The following is a 21,454-nucleotide window of genomic DNA, read 5'->3' as shown; positions in this document are numbered from 1 at the left end:
TTGCCTGTCTTCTCCTCTAGGATTATGATGGCTTCCTGCCTTACGTTTAGGTCTTTCATCCATTTTGAGTTTATTTTTGGTATGGTGTAAGAGAGTGGTCCAGGTTCATTTTTCTGCATGTTGCTGTGCAGTTTTCCCAACACAATTTGCTGAAGAGATTGTCTTTTTCCATTGGATATTCTTTCCTGCTTTGTCAAAGATTAGTTGGCCATATGTTTGTGGGTCCATTTCTGGGTTCTCTATTCTGTTCCATTGATTTATGTGTCTGTTTTTGTGCCAGTACCATACTGTCTTGATGATGACAGCTTTGTAATACAGCTTGAAGTCTGGGATTGTGATGCCTCCAGCTTTGGTGTTATTTTTCAGGATTGCTTTGGCTATTTGGGGTCTTTCCTGGTTCCATACAAATTTTAGGATTGTTTGTTCTAGCTCTGTGAAGAATGCTGGTGTGATTTTGATAGAGATTGCTTTGGATATGTAGATTGCTTTGGGTAGTATTGACATTTTAACAATATTTGTTCTTCATATCCAGGAGCATGGAATCTTTTTCCATTTTTTTGTGTCTTTTTCAATTTCTTTCATAAGCTTTCTATAGTTTTCATTGTGTAGGTTTTTCACCTGTCTGGTTGGGTTTATTCCTGGGTATTTTATGGTTTTTGGTGTAATTGTAAATGGGGTTGATTCCTTGATTTCTCTTTCTGACTAGTCAAGGTTTTTAAAGTAATGATTGGTCATGGATTCTCTGTTTCTCCAACTAAACAGAACAAAACTTAGGAACTGTTTTACAGGGCATTGGAAAGGCGACCAGTCATCTGAGTGGTTGTAGCTTTGAAATAACTACAGTTAAGGATAAGTGATTCAACAAATTGATTACATTGTGTGTGTGTGTGTGTGTGTGTGTGTGTGTGTGTGTGTGTGTGTTTGCGTGCACGTACAGGCACGTATATGTATGTGTAGGTGTAGATATGGTCAAGGACATTCTTGTCATTTTTTGAGACCATCTGGGGTTAAGGTTTTCTTTGACTAGTTTTTGCTCTTCTACCAAATTATTGTAAAATGTATTGTGTCTCAATTGGAGGTAATATTGATACTGACTTTTTTAATTGACATTTTTTATAGGTACCAGTATTATCTGCAGCTGAAGAAAGATATCTTGGAAGGAAACATTCCTTGTACATTAGAACAAGCAATTCAGCTAGCCGGCTTAGCTGTTCAAGGTAAATAATGGCAATCGATGATGTAATGGATATATCAGATTGAAATGTATGTTGTAACAGGGACGCCTGACTGGCTCAGTCAGTGGAGCATGTGACTCTTGATCTAAGGGTTGTAATTTTGAGCCCCACATTAGGTGTGGAGATAACTTAAAAAAAAGAATCTTTAAAAAAAATGTGTGTTATAACAAAAACAACAAAGGATTCTTAAAATAACTGACTTCCCATAGTGGTGTTAGTGAAATTAGTTTTCTTGCAGGAAAAAATAAATTTGGATACCTTTCGTGAAATATGAGACTTCTGGAGGTGAAGCATGTTAGCCTATGTCAACAGAGCAACCAAAAACAGAGAAAACACACACACACACACACAGCATGTAATATGCTGTGTATTCCTCCAGTGCAAGGACTTGATCTGTAGCTAGCTAATATTTTAGGAAGAAAGATGAGGCAAACAGTGAGGTTGATGAAGTTATGTTAACGCTTATGCTTTTAGCAGACGTCATTTATTTGGTTTCTTAAGCAGTTGTCCTGGATTATAGAGCATTGTCAATCATAACAGATAAAGCTTTGCATTTCGTAAGTGTTTTTGGATTGTGTCATTCTGTTCTGTTTCCCATGTCTAATCAACACGTATTTACATGCATGTATATATTTTGGGAAGACTTCTGATGGATCATTATTTCAAATGATAATTGGCATTAATTTTGGGAATTGAAACTTAACCAGAAGAATCTTTAATAAAGTTCCTTCAGATATTAGAAGGTATGGAGACATATATCATTTCTAGACAAACAAATGCCTGATACACTTGGAGCCATATTCCTTTTCAAGGTACTTGGAATCTTCCTACATATCATCTTTGGCTTTAAGAGTTAGTTTTTCATGGGTCGCCTGGGTGGCTCAGTTGGTTGTGTGTCCAGCTTCGGCTCAGGTCGTGATCTCACAGGTCGTGAGTTCGAGCCCCGCATTGGGCTCTGTGCTGACAGCTCAGAGCCTGGGGCCTGCTTCAGATTCTATGTCTCCCTCTCTCTCTCTCTGTCCCTTCCCTGCTTGTGCTCTGTCTCTCTCTGTCTCAAAATTAAATAAACATTAAAAAAAAAAGTTAAAAAGAAAGGTTTTCATAAGGTCTTTGCAGAACTATCATTTTTTTTTTTACCAATTAAAAATTTCTAAAGCAGACACATCTTGCTGTAACATGTTCAAGTGATCTAATTTCATTTCCTAGAAGTGATCACTGCTATAAACAGTTTGGTTTCTTTCTGATATCTTCCAGTGCATAAGTAAGCACACGTGATTACAGGGTAGCTTTTGTTTGTTATTCATAAAAATGAGATCATGATACATTTAGTTTGTAACTTATTTTTTCCCTTTATTTGTAGGTATTTTTCCAAGTTTAAGACACATGAATCTACCTAATATATATATTATATTAAATAATAAATAATATATATATTTTTAATGTTTCATTTATTATTTTTGAGAGAGAGAGACAGAGCATGAGCAGGGGAGGGGCAGAGAGAGAGGGAGACACAGAATCTAAAACAGGCTCCACACTCTGAGCTGTCAGCACAGAGCTCAACGCGGGGCTCAAACTCACAAATTGTGAGCTCATGACCTGAGCCAAAGTCAGACAGTTAACCGACTGAGCCACCCCAGTAATATTTTTAAAAAGACTTTTTAAAACATATACTGTATAGCAGCTGTAAGGCACATTTGACTTCTAAGTCATAAGCATACCATCTATATACTGCATATTGCATTTGGTTGTACATGTTTTTCTTTGCAAATTAAACATAACTAATGTGAATATTTGTCATTTTGTACAGCCGATTTTGGTGACTTTGATCAATATGAATCCCAGGACTTCCTTCAGAAATTTGCCTTGTTTCCTGTGGTAAGACTTTTTTCAACATTGGGCTTTTTATAAATAGTTTATTTGCACATCCTTTAATAATCCCCAAAACAAAGTCCATATGGTGGATTTACTGGGCTGGAATAGTGTTTAAAAAAATCAATTGCCTCATAAACAACTCAAGTGGAAGTGCTTTCCTTTGTAGTCTTACTGGTCGTTGTAAACCCACAGAAATGGAAGGGGTGCAGTCACTGGGCTGCAGCCAGAGAGATTTGTGTTTGGGTGTGAGTCTAAGAGAGGGATTCACTTCCAACTTCTGAGGAACACCACGGAGGTTTTGCTTTTAACCGAAGGCTCGAAACCTCTCAGTGATGTGGGAATGAATTTTGCTTCTCAGCAGCAGTGTTAAAAAGTAGATGGCAAGAAGACACTGCTGTCTGCTTTTTAAAGTCACTACTGATGTGATTGACAGGAAAACCACATTGGAACAACTACGGGAGGTGTTATGATGCTCTTCTGAGTGTCTATACAGCCAGCCGGGGAACACACAAGATGTTGTCGTTGTGCTGGACTCAGAACTGGCTGATGGGTGATGTTGCCAACCTGAAATAACTCAGCTGAGACCTTCTCTGGGATGAACTGAGAAGGCGGGGCGGGTGTTTTGGCTCCTGAGCACAAGCTACTTCATTCCTTAGAAGGATCTTGATCACATACTTAAGCAAATCTCCCGCATGCTGATACTAGTCCGAATTTTGCCTGCTAGTGACAGGACTAGCGGTGATTCCTCTGAAGAAATTTCGGTGGCTTGTTTACATACTTACTGCAGTGTATTTTCTTCAGGGGTGGTTACAAGATGAAAAAGTATTGGAAGAAGCAACCCAAAAAGTGGCCTTACTGCATCAGAAATACAGGTAACACTAAGAGATAAGAAATGGAAATCGTGTGGAAGCAAAGCCGGGTTGACTATGATATATGTATTGACACGGTTAAAACTTGGAGCTTTCGTGCTGCTGCAGCCACTACTTCTGCTCTGGGGAGCCAGCGTTCCATTGCACTCAGTGTGCCAAGTGCTGTTCTAATCACTTCCCCGTGTTAATTCATTTACTGTCCATGGTTATCAGTGAGGAAGCTGAGAACATTGAAAGCAGCCAGTCACTGAAGGGTGCCACTTCTTTACTCCATATAGTAAAGGTTTCGGTGGTGACCTAGTCTCATGTGGGTTAATGCAAGATTAGGGAGACTTGTTTCCTATTGTGATGCAGCCCGTGTAGAGTTACCCCCCAGTATACCTTTGGAAACTGCATCTCTGTCTTCCAGGCAATCTGTACCATGAGCTGCGTTTCTTGCCCTGGCCCATGCATGTGGGTAAATAATGGCCTCATTTGGTAGTGAACCTGTGTGTGTTGTGTGTAAGAAAAATCCTCCCCCATGGGGCACTTGGGTGGCTCAGTCGGTTAAGTGTCTGACTTCGGCTCAGGTCATGATCTTGCAGTTCGTGAGTTCTGGCCCCACATCTGGCTCTGACAGCTCAGAGCCTGGATTGTGCTCTGGATTCTGTGTCTCCCTTTCTCTCTGCCCCCACTCATGCTCTGTCTCTGTCTCAAAAATAAACATTAAAAAAATTTAAAAAAAAAGAAAAAGAAAAAGAAAAAGAAAAAAATCCTCCCCCGGAGAATGCTAGGTCTTACTCTCAACCGAATGCTACATAGTTCCAGGTATGTTAGATAACATTACGCTCTTATAACCACTCTTTAAGGTAAATGATATTCTGTTTTTACAGACTGAAAAAACCAAGCTTAAAAAGAGTAAATAAGTTGCCCAAAGTTACATGTGGTAGAGACGGGATTTGAACCCAGGTGTATCTAATTATAACCTATTGTTCATCCCCTCCCATTAAAAATAACCTTTTGCCTTTAGTCTCTTACCACTCAAATCCATAGAGTTGCTCACTAGAGACCAATCTTCTTTTAAAAAAAAAAAATTTTTTTTAAATATTTATTTACTTTTGAGAGGGAGAGAGAGAGACAGTGAGCAGGGGCAGGGGAGGGGCAGAGAGAGAGGGAGAGACACAGAACTCAGTGGGCTCCAGGCTCTGTGCTGTCAGCACAGAGTCTAATGCTGGGCTTGAACTCACAAACTGAGATCATGACCTGAGCTGAAGTCAGACGTTTAACCAACTGAGCCACCCAGGCACCCCAAGATCAATCTTCCTAAAACACCACTTTCTTTTCATCTCCCCTCCTTGCCTTCCCAAGTGCTCATGAGTCTTTTCTGGCTTTCCACTAGCCTGAGTTCATTAGCCCTGGGATTAAAGACTTGGTCACATCCTGCCTTTCTGGCTTCACTTTTTGCTGTCCCAAATAAACCTTTTCTTTCTGCCAGCATAATTCATCCCTCAGGCACTTATCACCCTGTCTTTTGTTACTTTCATGTACTCATTTGTGCATCTTTTTTTTTTTTAATTTTTTTTAATCTTTATTTATTTTTGAGAGAGAGAGAAACAGAGACAGAGTGAGAGCGGAGGAGGAGCAGAGAGAGGGAGACACAGAATCCCAAGCAGGCTGCACAGAGCCTGATGCGGGGCTCGAACTCCCAAATCGTGAGATCATGACCTGAGCCGAAGTCGGACGCTTAACCGACTGAGACACCCAGGCGCCCCTTGTTTGTGCATCTTTTTAAAAGATAGTTTAGTACTATTATTCTGTATGAGGCTGGATGCTGTGGCATGAAGATAAATAGAACAATTAGCTGCCATCAAAGGATGTATTCCCTGCTTTGGAGTCTTAAGGGGTGGGCATTGGAATAGTAATTATAAACTAACAATGTGATATGAGTGCAGTGGGGGAGGTGTGCATAGAATGTGGTGGGTCTGCATGGATGGAGCAGGGGCATCTGATTTAGACTCAGGGATATCACAGCAGGTGACAAGGGAGTGATACGTAGGCTGACTCTTGAAGGCTATTAGGGATTGATCAGGTGCACAGGTGAGTGACAGTTGTTCCAGGAAGATGGATCAGCATGTGCAGAGGCCAGCATGAGAGAACATCATGGCTTGGTTGCAGGGTGGGATGCCTTATGGATGCTGGAGGAACAGATGAGGCTGGGGGGGGACAAGCCTCCATGCAGTTGAGAAACTTCTTTACCCACACTGCCTTCCTGCCCACCCTTGTAACTCTGCCCTGGAAAAGGATTACGATCTTCTAACCCTTACCATCTTCTAACACTTATCGCTTGGCATTTAGCACACGATGCTTAGTATTGCCTGATGTTTTGGATAATAAGCAGTTACTTAGTGGTTTCAAATGAATTCCAGCTTTCAGTGAAGACTTTTTAGGGAGTTTGACTCCCCATGTCCCCCTGGCCTGCCCGAAGTACAGGGATAGGATCTTTATAACCCTCAGCGTTCAGCAGAGTGCTGTGCGTGTAGTTGACTTTCAATCGATGTTGATGGATCGGTTGAAGTAGTTTCTGGTATGCTTAAAAATTTGAAATGTTTGTAAATATCTTATGCCAAATTGATTATGTAGTTTTTTAGCAACGCCTCCTCGCCACCCCCATTTTTGGTTCTGTGATCAACCTCACATCTTTTGGGTTGCAGAAGGCTCACGGCTCCTGATGCTGAAATGCTGTACATGCAGGAGGTAGAGAGGATGGACGGCTATGGAGAAGAGAGCTACCCCGCAAAGGTGAGTATGGCATGAAGGCTGGGGCTCTCCCAGTCGATCTCAGGAGCTCAGAGGACAGTGGGGAGACCTGGGGACACCCTGTGGTGCAGAGGCAGGAGGCATGGGGAAGTCTGGAAACTGAAAAGCTGAGGTCCTGTGACCAAAATTTCTTAGTAAAACACGCTCCTGTTTTGCCATTTGTTCTTTGAAATGCTCTTGAAAATGGGTTCTTTGAGGAGCCCGGTTTGTCCTCTTTTCATACCTATTCGACAAGGTGATTCCTTTAAACCTTTCAGACTTTGCCCTCCATGTAGGTCTTCTGAGCATCTGCTAAGCTGGGTTCATTGTCACACTTCTCATGCACCTGATGCCCAAATGCTTCTTTCTGTGCTTTCTCCTTTCAGGATAGCCAAGGCAGTGACATATCCATTGGAGCATGTCTTGAAGGCATCTTCGTGAAACACAAGAATGGAAGGCCTCCTGTGATATTTAGGTACTTTGTTTACGTCCTGTGCACTTTTCTGCGGCTCCTCTTGGTGATAGTTTTTAGTACATATACTAGTAATAGTGCCCACAAATCTCACCCTGGGTCTCATTAGGAAATGGAAATATGCCCCTCCTAGAATAAAATAACACCTGACTGCATTGGTTCTTTTATAAGCCACTTTCTTCAAAACCAAACGTGTGGAAAACAGTGCTTATAATAATGGCCTACTTATGAAATGCTTAAAGGTGGGTGACCCTTTTCTTACCAAATGGAGGCTGTTCTCTGTTTTGATGTGAGTTTTTAATTTCAGCTCTAGATTCTAGGACTGTCTTTTTGTGGAAAATCTGGGCCTTTCTCTGATTCTAGTCATGCACTAAAATTCCTAAAATACTAGCATCTAAGCAAATTTCTTTCTTTTTTTTTTTTTTTTGGTTAAGCAAAGTTCAGTTACTTTTTATAATGTTCATTTTTTTCCTGATTATAAAAATGTGATGCTATTCATTTGTGGAAATCTTAGAAGGTTTATAGCGAGAGGATCTATAGCAATGTGCTAATAGTGGCCAAGTTCAAACAATGAAATTGCAGGTGGCTTAAATTTCCCTTTCAGTATTCTGTATTTGAATTTATATCTTGAAGATAGCCAATTAGACCATGTTATTCAATCCCTGCGTTTTCATTCCTTAAAATTCATACCCTAGAAAATCCAAAGTGTCATTTCATAGAAATAGTTCCAGTATTATTCAGAGATTCTATTTTCTATTTACTTTGATTCTGGGTTTTTTTTGTTTTTTTTGTTTTGTTTTTTTTTTTTACTTTGATTCTATTCTTGACGAAAATTTAAAAGTTTATCTTGTTTTTGTAGAGCAGTAAAACATTATATCAGTTTTGGTTCTGGGTTCCTTTGTGTTTACTATTTATTGAGTGCTTGTCATGAGCCAGGCTCTGTGCTGAGTGCGCTCTGTGTATTTTTTCATGTGATCTTTACAACTCTGAGTAGATGGTACTACCACCACTTTCCACATGGTTTAATTGAGCCTTAGAAAAATGGAGTGATTTGTCTAAGGTCACCCAATTATAAACTGGCGTAACCAAGAACTCAGATTCTCCACTTAAACTCAGATTCTCCACAGATTAACCGCTGCGTTAAATGGCCTCTTTTATTTTTATTATTTATTTATTTATTTAAAAAATTTACTTGTTTATTTTTTTAATTTACATCCAAGTTAGTTAGCATATAGTGCAACAATGATTTCAGGAGTAGATTCCTTAATGTCCCTTACCCAGTTAGCCCATCCCCCCCCCCCCAACACAACCCCTCCAAGTAACCCTCTGTTTGTTCTCCGTGTTTAAGAGTCTCTTATGTTTTTGTCCCCCTCCCTGGTTATATTATTTTTGCTTTCCTTCCCTATGTTCATCTGTTTTGTATCTTAAAGTCCTCACATGAGTGAAGTTATATGATATTTGTCTTTCTCTGACTAATTTTGCTTAGCATATTACCCTCTAGTTCCATCCACGTAGTTGCAAATGGCAAGATTTCATTCTTTTTGATTGCCGAGTAATACTCCATTGTGTATATATATATATACCACATCTTCTTTATCCACTCATCCATCGATGGATATTTGGGCTCTTTCCATACTTTGGCTATTGTTCATAGTGCTGCTATAAACATTGGGGTGCATGTGCCCCTTCGAAACAGCACACCTGTATCCCTTAGATAAATACCTAGTAGTGAGTGCAGTTGCTGGGTGGTAGGGTAGTTCTATTTTTAATTTTTTGAGGAACCTCCATACTGTTTTCCAGAATGGCTGCATCAGTCTGCATTCCCAGCAACAGTGCAAAAGAGATCCTCTTTCTCCGCATCCTCAAATGGCTTCTTTTATTAAAAGAAACTTAATTCCCCACTATTCAAGCTCTCTAAAAACCATTCTGACTGTTTCTTCTTGAGGACTAGGTTTTCCTTTGAAGATTTTTTTTCCTCTAAGCTGACATTCCTTCCTTTATTTCCTTTAGTTTCCTTATTTTCCTTTACTACTGCCTTTTGGGCTCTGAATTCTCCATGGTGATTTTGACCATGGAGAGTGTACCCAGTGTGGGGAGCATAAACCCACTCCCAGACTGTACTGCCCTCGGTCCAGCAGCACTCCCCTTTGGCAATTGCTCTCATGGCCCTAGGTTGCTCATTTAAGTCTTCTAAGTGTGAGTTGGGGGTCAGGGGGCAGAAAAGGATCTGGACTGCACCAGCAGGGCAGGACTCTGACAGTGCCCGAAGGGCCCTATGAAAACTGGAGGCATCCAGCCAGCTTCTTTTATCTCACAGGGTACAAATTTTTAAAATAGCCTTCTTTAATAATGATGCTGTGGGGTGCCTGGGTGGCGCAGTCGGTTAAGCGTCCGACTTCAGCCAGGTCACGATCTCGCGGTCCGTGAGTTCGAGCCCCGCGTCAGGCTCTGGGCTGATGGCTCAGAGCCTGGAGCCTGTTTCCGATTCTGTGTCTCCCTCTCTCTCTGCCCCTCCCCCGTTCATGCTCTGTCTCTCTCTGTCCCAAAAATAAATAAACGTTGAAAAAAAAAATTTAAAAAAAAAAAAAAAAAAAAAAATAATGATGCTGATAATCTTTAGGTTTAACAATTAAACACTGAATCACAAAAAATTAATTTTATTTATTTAAATAAATTTAAGATAGAGTATCTAGGTGGCCCAGTCGTAAAGCATCTGATTTTAGCTCAGTTGCTGAGCTGATGGTGATCTCATGGTTCATGAGTTTGAGTCCCACATTGGGTGAGCTTGAGCCCCGCTTCTCTCTCTCTCTCTCTCTCTCTCTCTCTCTCATTCTCTCTCTCTCTCTCTCTCTTTCTCTGCCCCTCTTGGATTCTCTCTTTCCCTCTACTTCTCACTCACTTGTGCCTTCTGTCTCTCTTAAAAAAAATAATATATTTAAGATAAATATATCTAATGTAATGGAGAAGGATGAAGAGAAGTAAAATTTTTCTTTCAGATCCATTTTTCCCTTTTATAAAATTATATGTTATGTAATAAAATATTAATATATAAAATCTAAACTTGGTAAAATACAGTTAGCAAATACAGGATCAGAATTTGAAACCTGATGAACACACCCGGAGTAGTTCACTCTTGGGGTTCCTGGCATTTGATCTTTGTTTCACCCTGAAGCTTTTCAGAGCACCCCTCCTCCACCTTCGTGCCTTGTTTACCTGAAAAACTTAACGGTACTTGCTTGTGTCTATGTTCTCTCTCTCATCCCCACCCTCCAACTGTGTTTCTTTGAGGGAAGCACCGTACCTTACTGATCTTAGTATCCCTGGGACCTAACACGATTTCGGGCGTTGTTACAATGGATGTTTGTTGAATGAATGAAGGAGGCATTGGCAACCAGCTCAGAGAGGCCTCTTTGATCAAACTAATCTGGCAAACGAGGATAAACAGATCTTAATGTTTTTAAGTACTGTTTGCCTTCACCTAGTCTACATATATTTACTTTTTGCAACTAGCTGTTGTCACTTCAATGAGAAGAATTATGCCAGCTGATTAAAACAACTGTCTTCTTTTTAAGACGATTAACAAAAAAAAAAAAAAAAAAAAAGACGATTAACAAATATTAACTTACACATCAAGCTCGAGAAGGAAAATCGTATGTTCCATCTTCTAGTGACACTCACGTTGCTGTTTTCTATTTGTTATTCTGTAGGTGGCATGATATTGCTCACATGTCCCACAATAAGTCCTTTTTTGCATTAGAGCTGGCCAGTAAAGAGGAGACCATCCAGTTTCAAACTGTGAGTAAACACTAGGAATCTGCCTGGAACGTTTTCTCTAGAAGTTAACAAGTTGGCATTTCATTGTGCATGTTTGGGGAGGGAGGTGGCATTAAAATTATATTTGGGGCACCTTGGTGGCTCAGTTGGTTGAGTGTCTGACTTCGGCTCAGGTCATGATTTCATGATTCGTGAGTTTGAGCCCCGCATTGGGCTGTCCACACAGAGTCTGCTTCAGATCCTCTGTCCCCCTCCCTTTCTGCCCCTCCCCTGCTCATGCTCGCTCTCACTCTCTCTCTCTCTCTCAAAAATAAACATTAAAAAAAATAAAATTATAATATTTAGTACTTTTATAAAACATAAAATATTAATAACATTTTGCATAATAGCACTTGGCAAAAAGTAGTTGCTCAGTAAATATTGTTGAATGAATGAGTCCTTGAATAAATACTATCTGCTATGGTGATCTTTAAAGTAAACTAAAGGGACTAAATAGGAGAGAAAGTAAGTACTAACATATTAATTTCCATTGCTAAGTGAATGCCTCTGTAGAAATATTATTTCACAGTTAATTGCTTTTGCTCTCTTGACAAAGGCAGTGTTGAGTCACCAAGTCAAATGCTTTTTTTTAAATTGTCTTTGAGTATCTATTTGTCAAAATACAAGTTGATATTTTCATAATTTTCAAAATTTCTAAGTCATCTGAAACTGTTCAGTGTAAGAGTCATACCTTTAGAACATTTTTTTTGTTTTTGGTCTTCCTAATTTAAATCCTAATTAGAGCCTTCATATGATAGGCGCAGCATTAGAAAATGAAAGAGTCGGTGTGTTTGAAAGAGTCGGTTTATTATATCCCCCAGTCATGTCTTGTTCTCTGACAAACTCTGTATCAAGTTGTAAATGTGTTTTCATTTACTTTATGCATATTTCATTTGCTAGGAAGACATGGAAACCGCAAAATACGTGTGGAGACTCTGTGTTGCGCGACACAAATTCTACAGACTAAATCAATGCAGCCTGTGAGTACATCCTGTTCATGGAAATTGTAGAAAATAATGATGTTAGAAGTTTTCATCTTGAGCTGTATCGTGTCATTTAGAAAGGAAAATTTTGTAGAAAATAACAATTTTAGGACATAAACTGCGTGTTAAAATAGTTCTCAAAAATATTGTTTCATTTTATCTTTGGATGACTTCTAATAACTACAGATATATGCCTCTAAGATTTTCTTCACCTATTTACTAGAATCACTGATTCTTGAAATTTAAAAAGAGAATTTTGTTTTATTGGCATTTTGAGTAATTATTCAGCTTGTCAAGCCGTTTGGAGAATTTATACCTTCTCTTCCTAAGGAATATTTTTCTTGGCCCCATGGGCTTCCCCCGTTCTGCTGGATCATTCCCATAAGCATACAAACATGCTATAATATTGCATCTCTTAAAACACTTGACCTTCATTCCACATGCCATCCGTCCACGGCTCCATATCTCTGCTCTCCTATATAGCAAATTTCTTCAAAGGAGTTGTATAGACTTGTTTTCTCTCCTTCTTTCTGCCCTGCTTCCCCTAGCTGCCACACACTGACACTGCTTGTCACGGTGACAATGACCTTAATCCCATGGTCCTGCCAGGACCACGGAAGTTCTTTCACTGGACCACTCAGCAGCACTTAACCTCTGGCCACCCCTTCCCTTCTGCACTCTGCTCCTCCTTGGCTGCCAAGACCCCACCCTCTCCTGCTTTTCCTCCTTCTGGGCCATTTCTTCTCAGTCACCTTTGCTGGTGTAATCCTCAGACGTCTTTCCCACCTATGCTCGTTCTCCAGGGGATTCACCTTGTGTCAGGCTTACAGATTGCATCTGTCTGCTGGAAGTGCCTCCGATTTTATTTCTAGCTCAGTCCTCTCCCTGAGCACAGCCAACTGCCTACTTGATGTCTACACTTGGTGACTTAAGAGGCATCCCAGATTTGCTGTGTCTGAAACGAAACTCTTGACATGCTCTTTCTCTTCCTGCCCCCAAATCTGCCTCTTCCTTACCCTTTCTCATTTGATAAGTGGCAACACTCCATATTCACCCCGTTGCCCAAGCCCCAAACCTACGTAATTCCCACTTGATTCTTGTTTATTTCATCCCACACCCAATGCATCAGCAAGCTGTGCCTTCAAAATATATCTGTAATGTGACCACTTTGACCACCTCCTCCGCTAACAACTCAGTGCCAGGCCATCAGTGTTTCTAATCTAGAATACTGCAGTAGCCTTCTGACACCCTCCTTGTTTCGGTACCTGCCGTGCCTATGGCCTGCTTTCCATAAGTCAGCCAGACTGGTCTTAGTTTAATATGGGTCAGATCCTATCACTCTTCTTAAAACCCTGCACTGGAATTTCATCATACTTGAAAGCACAAAGCTGTCCACGATCTGGTCCTTGCCTGGTTCCTGCCTTACTTCCTTCACACCCTCCTCCTGCTCACCCTTTCCCAGCCACACTAGTGTCCTTTCTGGTCTGTGAACATGTTCTGCCCTTAGAGACGCTGTGCTGCCCCTTCCTCTGCCTGAAATGCTTTTCCTTTGCATGCCTCATTCTCCCACTTACATCAGTTGTCTGATCAGAGGAGGCCCTCTTCAGAGAGGCTGACTGTAGCTGCCCTGGGGACCCCTTCCCTGCCTACCTTTCTCTCTGTATCCCCTTGCCCTATTTGATTCTTCATCATAGTACTTAGTACCACCTGAATTTGTATATCTGCTTGTTTACTTGTTCTCAGCAGGTAAGCGCCATAGCAGCACAGAGGGCCGCAGAGGGCCAACACTCTCTTATTAACCCCTGTGCTCCCAGTGCTGAATAAGGGGCTGGCCCACAGCAGGCCTTGATGAATTTGTTGAAGGAATTTATAGAAATGCATGTTAAGAGGTCTGATTTGGGATGCCCGTGGTGCCGTAGGGGCCCTTCGGAGAAAGGGTACCTAACTCAGAACTGCCAACGTAGGAAAGGCTTCTCAGCAGAGTGACCTCTAAACTGAGACTTGGAAGGTTTTGCTTCATCCCCACAAGCTTTCTCTATGCTGTCCTTTCTCCCCTGTCCCATTGTAGCTGCCTCTCATCTGGCTCTCGGGCCCACCTCCCCTGGCTCCAGCCAGTTTTCTGGATGGATGAGCAAAAGGTTTAGCACTTCTCCCAAAGTTATAGCTCAGAACCGCATTGGAGCCTGTCTCTCCCCCCACTCCCCCCTTCCTTAGCTACGACATTAAGCACAAGACTCCCATGATCCTCCTCTGGGCTCATCTGCCCTTGATGCTGGCCCTGGTGCCCATAGCTCCTACAATGCCGATGCCTCTTGCAGCCCCAGGCCTTGCTGGAATGCACTCTTTCTCCCCTTCTCTGGCAGACTCTTGGTTGTTCTTCCAGATCCAGTTTAAGTGCAGCCGTCCTAGAGGCCACCGTGCATTTAGTTTGCTAAGTCCTCAGTGCCATTCTCAAAGTTCTGGTTGTTTTCTACCACTTTCTGATTCAGTAGGTATTTCCTCTGCGTCAAGCATTATTTCCTTTAACCTCTACAACAGTCCTGTTTGGTGCAATTCTTAATGTCCTTTGGGGGATGAAGGTTCAGAGACCCCCACTGTCGTGGCCCTGCGGCACAACCGGTGCTGCCAACCACCACGCCAGGCTGCTAGCGCATCATGTGCCTGCTGTTCTATGTGGACTTGGTTTGTCCGTCTTGTCCAGTGGTGCCCCAGTGTCTGGCAAGGCACCTTGTACCTAAGGCTTAGTGAATGATGGAAGCCTGAGTGAGAGAGATGGGTATGAGAGGGGAGAAGAGCCCTTTTGTTCCTTGTTGATTTCCTTTTACTACTGATTGTAATTTGAGGGGGGGGGGGGGGATCTTGAAAGGACATTTGTCCCTTAAGGCCAGGAAGGAAGAGGAAAGGCTGTGGAAATGCTTTCTGTTTTACAGGGAGCCAAGGTGTGAAGAGAAACTGGTTAGGAATAACCATGCACTGGGCAGGCCCGTCTTTGGGACTCAGGAAGGAAAAGGAAATGACCAGGGATGACCCTGCAGGGGAGCCAGCTAAAGATTAGCCCCTCAGCCCCAGTCCTCCTCCCCTCCCTTCCTCCCTGGACACCACGTAGGCGTGTTTTTCTCTGAGTCCCACTGTTCCTCTGGTGGTGGGATGTGGAAAGCACTGACTGACCGGGAGGGGGAGCCCTGCTTTCTCTGCCGGCTGCTGGCTTGCGGCTCCGGATGTATTTGTGCATGAATGTGCTTCCCCTGGTGGCCAGATTCAGTGGTGCTACTGTCCACAGCGGTCACATTTGGGGCTCTCCTGGACTGGCCTGTTTACCTAATCACGTGTGACATTATTTTCATGCAGAAGTAGTGTTCTGAGATCCAAGCAGTAGATACGTACTCTGTCAGAACACAGCCTTTTCATAAGTTTAAGAGTATTTATAATATTGAACCATCATTTCTTCATTTATTCCTCCTCTGGAAAATAATGGAGAATCAAATCAATCATTTGGAATAAACTGCAAACTGCAATCTCTTTCCAAGTAGGCATCCATATAGGTTGGTGTTAATGCTTTTTTTTTTAAGGAATTTTTTTTGGCAAATCATCACCTGCTAATGATTTTAAAGTTCAGATGGAAAAGAAAGAAATTCAGTTTTAGAAATCTAAGTTTAGTCATATTGCTGTTTCTTGCTAAATGTAAATAAAATTACATTCATAGGGCCTTCAGTTGCATATATCTATATAAAGAAAACATACGAGTGTTTCAGAGATGAAATAATTATGTTTGAAGGAGTATTTTCCATATTTTGTTTTTAATCTCTGTACATCCAGTAGATTTAAGGAAGTCCATATTCATGAGCCATTCATGGAGGATCCCTGCTTCATTCTGTAGGAAACTAACACAGTTCACTATCAGCACTTGCTCTCAGGTGAAGTAAATGAATTCTTAGCTTTTAATGTTTTGATGGGTGATAAAACTGAAAATAACTTTAAATTTTATGGTCATTTCTTTAAAAAAAATTTTTTTTTAAATGTTATTTATTTTTGAGAGAGAGCGCGTGAGCAGAGGAGGGGCAGAGAGAGAGGGAGACACAGAATCTGAAGCAGGCTCCAGGCTCCAAACTGTCAGCACAGAGCCCAACACAGGGCTGGAGCCCATAAACTAGGAGATCATGACCTGAGCTGAAGTTAGATGCTTAACTGACTTAGCCACCCAGGCACCCCTATGGTCATTTCTTTTAAGGCTCTCAACCTAGACTGTTCAGTCACATTTAATATTATAATGATCCTGAAGTATTGGTAGATTCGTTCTCATGGTCCAGACGGGTCAGCTGATAGTGTGATGGGCATCTGATGAAACTGCATCAAGCCTGAAATTGGACAGTGGATTCTGGATGGCTGGGTCAGCTTGGGGCACCTGGGGTCTCACGAGATGATTCTACTTGTATAGAAAGAGGATTTTGCTCCTAGAGTGTTGTCCTCCGCCCAACCCCCTGCTGGTCCTGACATATAATAAAATGGTGTTTTGGATGGCCTCGTTTGATTCATCCAAACTTGACCCAGATGAGTATATTTTAGAATTTATAGAATGACTTGCTCCCTCCCTCCACTTTTAAACAAGGTACTTTAGGGGCACCTGGGTGGCTCAGTCAGTTAAGCGACAGACTCTTGATCTCAGCTCAGGTCATGATCTCCCGGTTCATGAGTTTGAGCCCCTGCATCTGTGCCATCAGCACAGAGCCTGCTTGGGATTCTCTCTCCCTCTCTCTTTGCCCCTCCCCTACTCACATGTGCACGTGTGCATTCTCTCTCAAAATAAAGCTTTAAAAATAATAAGCAAGGTACTATAAGTAGCAGAATCAGCTTTTGATGTCACCCAAGCCTTAAAAATGAGAGAAGAATGGGGCGTCTGGGTGGCTCAGTCGGTTGGGCGTCTGACTTCGGCTCAGGTCATGATTTTGCAGTCTGTGAGTTCAAGCCCCTCGTCAGGCTCTGCGCTGACAGCTCAGAGCCTGGAGCCTGCTTCACATTCTGTCTCCCTCTCTCTCTCTGCCCCTCCCCTGCTCTCACTGTGTCTCTCTCTCAAAAATAAAATAAAAACATTAAAAAAATTTTTTTTTAAATGAGAGAAGAATGTGACTATTACTTTAGGGTTGGATTAAGAATTAAATGAAATAATGTCAATCTGTTAGGTCACAAACCTTCTTCCAGACCTCAGAATTGGTCCTGCTGTAATCAGTCTCTCTAATTCATATGAGAAAAAGACTGGGAGAGAAACATTTTTGGGGAGGTTGGTATCCCCCAAGCTGTAGAGCCATGTGATAAAGGTTTCAAGAGACTTAGTCTAGAGGGAAAGCTGAATTTCAGTCACCGGCAGGCTGCTTGCTGAGCCTAGTGACAGGGCTGGTATGTGTGCCCACTTTTGTTCTGGAAACTCTGGCCAGAACACTGACTGGAGGAAGTGCTTCCTGGAGGGGAATGGGGCTGCACCTTCTTGTAAGCCCACTGCAGGGTTTGAAGAGCCTGGAGGAGGCCTGGAAGAAGATGGAGTAACCCTATCCCATCAGAGAAAGTCATTAAGACCAACATTTGTAGGTATTTCCACCATCCAACACATTTTTCATTCACCACAGTCTCCTCTTCACTAGCTATAAACCAATAAGAAAGGAAGCTCACACAGCAAAATTGAGACAGCTCTTAGAAATAGGAGTCCTGCATGCCTGGGTGGCTCAGTTGGTTAGGCGTCTGACTCGATCTCACAGTTTCAATAGTTGGAGTCCCGCATCTGGCAATGCGTTGTCAGTGTGAAGCCTGCCTGGGATTCTCTCTCTGTCCCCTCTCTGCTTGCATGCTCTCTCGCTCTCTCTCTCTCTCTCTCTCTCGGAATAAATAAACTTAAAAAAAAAAAAAAAGAAACGAGCTCAACTGTAAATGCTCAGTAATCGGTGTCTGCTTCAGTCCTTCAGTCATGGTGTCACTCATTTGTTTGGCAAACATTTGAGGCCTTCCTTTTGTGCCAGGCACCAGTGATACCTTTATGTCCTCGCGCCTCCATGGAGCTTACAGATCGGCTGGGGCTGGGGAGGGGGTGGGAAAATAATCAGTCGCTAGGAGCCTGCGCTCCATAACCTGACAGACCTGCCTGGTTCCAGTGCCGGTTCTGCTACTTATTTGTCATGTGACCAAGAGCAGTTCCCTTAATCTAAGTATCCATTTCCTTGTCTGTAAAATCCAGATAATAACTGGCATCCTTTATGGTGTTGTTGTTCAGATTCCGTGAAATAATCACGTTCAGCCCTTAGCGCTGCTTCAGTAAGTAATATTCATTTTACCTGGGCCAGCAGCATATACTTAGTTTGTCTTCTCAGGTGCACACATTCCAGTGATTTTTTTTTTCCCCTAAGAGTTCTTTGGCTGTCTCATTTTTAGCAGCACCCATCAACACGGTAACTGCCCCCAGAGTCTGGAAAACACCAACCAGCAGTTATGCCATTTTCTCTTGTACACTCAGGTAAGGATGGCTGACCTCTCAGTAAGCTGCATTTGCAAGAACAGCAGCAGGAAGAAAGGGGAGGGGAGGTAGACTATTAGAACCGATGGCAAGGCTGCCTAGTCAGACCGTTTGGCGGGAGAAAGACATGTTCAGTTTGTTTGTGTTTAGCAAGAAGCAGCCTCTGCAGCGGGCAGAGTCGCTTCCACACTGGGTGCTCCCAGCAAGGGCGCCAAAATAGATATCGCGTGTGGGAGTTCCTGCCTATGCTTCTAAGCTCTGCATCTCTGCATTTTTAATTTAACACATTCAAGTTTTATTTTTGCCCGAGGCTGGGCAACTCGGGACATGTTGTTGTACTCTACCAGCCCTTTCTTCCCGTCTCTGAATTTTGAATTTATAGTACCTTAAAAGTTCAGTCCGTTTAGACAGTGGACTAAATGCGAGCTTCAGAGGACCCACTTCTGCCTAAACCTATGGGGAATAAGCAGAGGCAAAGTACACTTCAAGGCTACAAAATGCCTTCAGATCGTGGGTGCTGATTTTAAGGAGCGTTTTAATGCACAGTGAGTGAGCGTTCAACAAAACAGAACACGGTACACCTTCCCACCTTGTTTCCCCGAGGAGGCCTCAGTTAGGACCGATAATGCTTTGGTGGTTGTTAACGGGTATTCTTGCAGCCCGACAGAATTCACATCGGTTGTGTCGTTGTTGAGTTACATAAATTCTGGCAGATGGAATATTCTTTGGAAAAGAGACACTTCTTCTTTAGCAACAACCTTAACACATTTTGATGATAATGAAAGAAAATTATTACAAAAAGCATTTAATTTAAAAAAAATCAACTAGTAAAAAATAAGTTGTAGTCACCTGATATTAAGTTCCTGATGAGCACTCGTTTTTTTTTTTTCTTTGTAATTTCTCTTATTGGTCTTGTGTTTAGATAGATCTTCAGCCTATGATATATAATAGAAGAATTTATGTTTTCTGTAAGTTCACTTATGACTTCATATTTAAATTTCTAATTTTTAAATGCATGTCAACGTGCTTTCTTAGATGGTTTTAATGACACTTGAACTTTTTATAAATGGTCCATTGTACCAAAAACCTACCTTCTCTCTGCTGAGCTGGAGTACCCCCTTTATCACAGAAGCAGTTTTTATTTTGGGGGGGGGGGACCATTTTTCAGATTGCTCTTATGTTCCCTTATTCTAACATTGTCACTGAGTCGGTACCACCCTAGTTTCATTAAAGCCCAATATTTGGTGACAGTTTTTTCTTTTCTTTTTTTTCTTTCTTTTTTTTAATATTTAAATTTTAGTTAAGATACAGTACAGTATTGGTTTTAGGAGTAGACTTCAGTGATTCATCACTTGTATACAACACCCAGTACTCATCACAAGTGCCCTCCTTAGCATCACTCATCCAGCCCATCCCCCATCCACCTTCCTCCATCAACCCTCAGTTTGTTCTGTATCATTGAGTCTCTTGTGGTTTGTTTCCCTCTCTTCTTTCCACTCCCCCTTCTCAGATGTTCATCCGTTTTGTTTCTTAAATTCCACATATGAGTGAAATCATATGGTATTTGTCTTCTCTGATTGACTTATTTCGCTTAGCATAATAATACATTCTAGCTCCATCCATGTAGTTGTAAATATAAGTGTCCTCTAATTTGGTGATTTTTTTTTTTTTTTAATTTAAAGTTTTATTTATTTATTTATTTTGAGAGAGAGAGAGAGCGTGCGTGAGCAAGTGGGGGAAGGACAGAGAGAGGGAGACAATCCCAAGCAGGCCCTGCACTGTCCGCGCAGAGCCCAATGCGGGGCTTGAACTCATGAACCCTGAGATCATGATCTGAGCTGATATCAAGAGCCAGACACTTAACAGACTGACCCATCCATCAGGTGCCCCAATTTGGTGATGGTTTTTAATCAGAAATAATAAGCACTAGTTTTATTTATCTCAAAAGTCTTATAAAAATAAGCTAATTTTTAGGGTTTGAATACAGGATACTAAAGGTTAGGATGCTAAGATTATGGTAAATTTGTTGGTTAAATGGACTGAGTGTTTACCTTGTGATTCTGGATTTTCTAGTAATTAGTCCTTAGAACACTATAACCAAAGGTCACAAAATACTTTTGTAACTAGTATTTATGTGTCACATAAGCTCATGACCCAGAAACAGATGGTGGAAGGTTTTTTTGAAAAAACCTTTGTGCTTTGTGTGGCACCTGGGAAGCATCCGACTTCAGCTCAGGTCATGATCTCACGTTTCATGGGTTCAAGACCCACGTTGGGCTCTGTACTGACGGCTCAGAGCCTGGAGCCTACTTCGGATTCTGTGTCTGCCTCTCTCTCTGCCCCTCCTTTGCTCATGGTCTCTCTCTCTCTCTCTCTCTCTCTCTCTCAAAAATAAATAAACATTTATGTATTTATTTCATCAATTAAAAAAAAAGTGCTTTGAGAGGTTCCTGGCTGACACAGTCAGTAGAGCATACAAACTCTTTGATCCTGGGGTTGTGAGTTCTAGCCCCGTTGAGCATAGAGTTTACTTAAAAAAGTTTGTTTTTTTTTTTTTTTTAATTAAAAAGTGCTTTGAGAAAATTATGTAAGTCACAACAAAGCCAAAAATCCTGTTTAGGTTCCTAGATCTTATTTGCAATAAATTGCACATAAAACAAAAACATCCTGACTCTGTTTAAAAGTGATAAAATTAGGGGCGCCTGGGTGGCTCGGTCGGTTGGGCATCTGACTTTGGTGCAGGTCATGATTTCACGGTTTGTGACTTCAAGCCCCGCGTCAAGCTCTGTGCTGACAGTGTGGAGCCTGCTTCAGATTCTGTGTCTCCCTCTCTCTCTGCCCCTCCCTCTACTCGCACTCTCTCTGTGTCAAAAATAAATAAACGTTAAAAAAAATTTTAAGTGATAAAATTACACATGGGTTTTTTTGTGTCTTGTTCC

At 41.7% G+C, this 21,454-nt stretch overlaps 1 protein-coding gene and 1 long non-coding RNA gene across 4 annotated transcripts in view; one reads left to right on the top strand and one right to left on the bottom strand.

The window, feature by feature from the left end:
• Positions 1-21,454, top strand: part of PTPN21 (protein tyrosine phosphatase non-receptor type 21) — an 82,241-nt gene that overhangs the window by 42,044 nt on the left and 18,743 nt on the right. For all 3 annotated transcript variants that reach the window (XM_045451807.1, XM_045451808.1, XM_045451809.1), the window contains exons 4-10: positions 1,120-1,217; positions 3,043-3,110; positions 3,909-3,979; positions 6,667-6,754; positions 7,138-7,226; positions 10,931-11,018; positions 11,937-12,016. In XM_045451807.1, the coding sequence (XP_045307763.1) occupies positions 1,120-1,217; positions 3,043-3,110; positions 3,909-3,979; positions 6,667-6,754; positions 7,138-7,226; positions 10,931-11,018; positions 11,937-12,016 (582 nt within the window). The remainder of the gene's footprint in view (positions 1-1,119; positions 1,218-3,042; positions 3,111-3,908; positions 3,980-6,666; positions 6,755-7,137; positions 7,227-10,930; positions 11,019-11,936; positions 12,017-21,454) is intronic.
• LOC123584191 lies at positions 14,927-19,862 on the bottom strand. The gene is made up of 5 exons (XR_006705237.1): positions 19,365-19,862; positions 19,105-19,273; positions 18,901-18,968; positions 18,337-18,467; positions 14,927-15,480 (listed from the first exon to the last, which is right to left on the bottom strand). It is a non-coding gene; the product is annotated as an uncharacterized LOC123584191 (long non-coding RNA).

The sequence above is a fragment of the Leopardus geoffroyi genome, chromosome B3 (genome assembly GCF_018350155.1).
Source record: "Leopardus geoffroyi isolate Oge1 chromosome B3, O.geoffroyi_Oge1_pat1.0, whole genome shotgun sequence".
Taxonomy (NCBI): domain Eukaryota; kingdom Metazoa; phylum Chordata; class Mammalia; order Carnivora; family Felidae; genus Leopardus; species Leopardus geoffroyi.
This window is presented reverse-complemented; position numbering and strand designations above follow the sequence as displayed.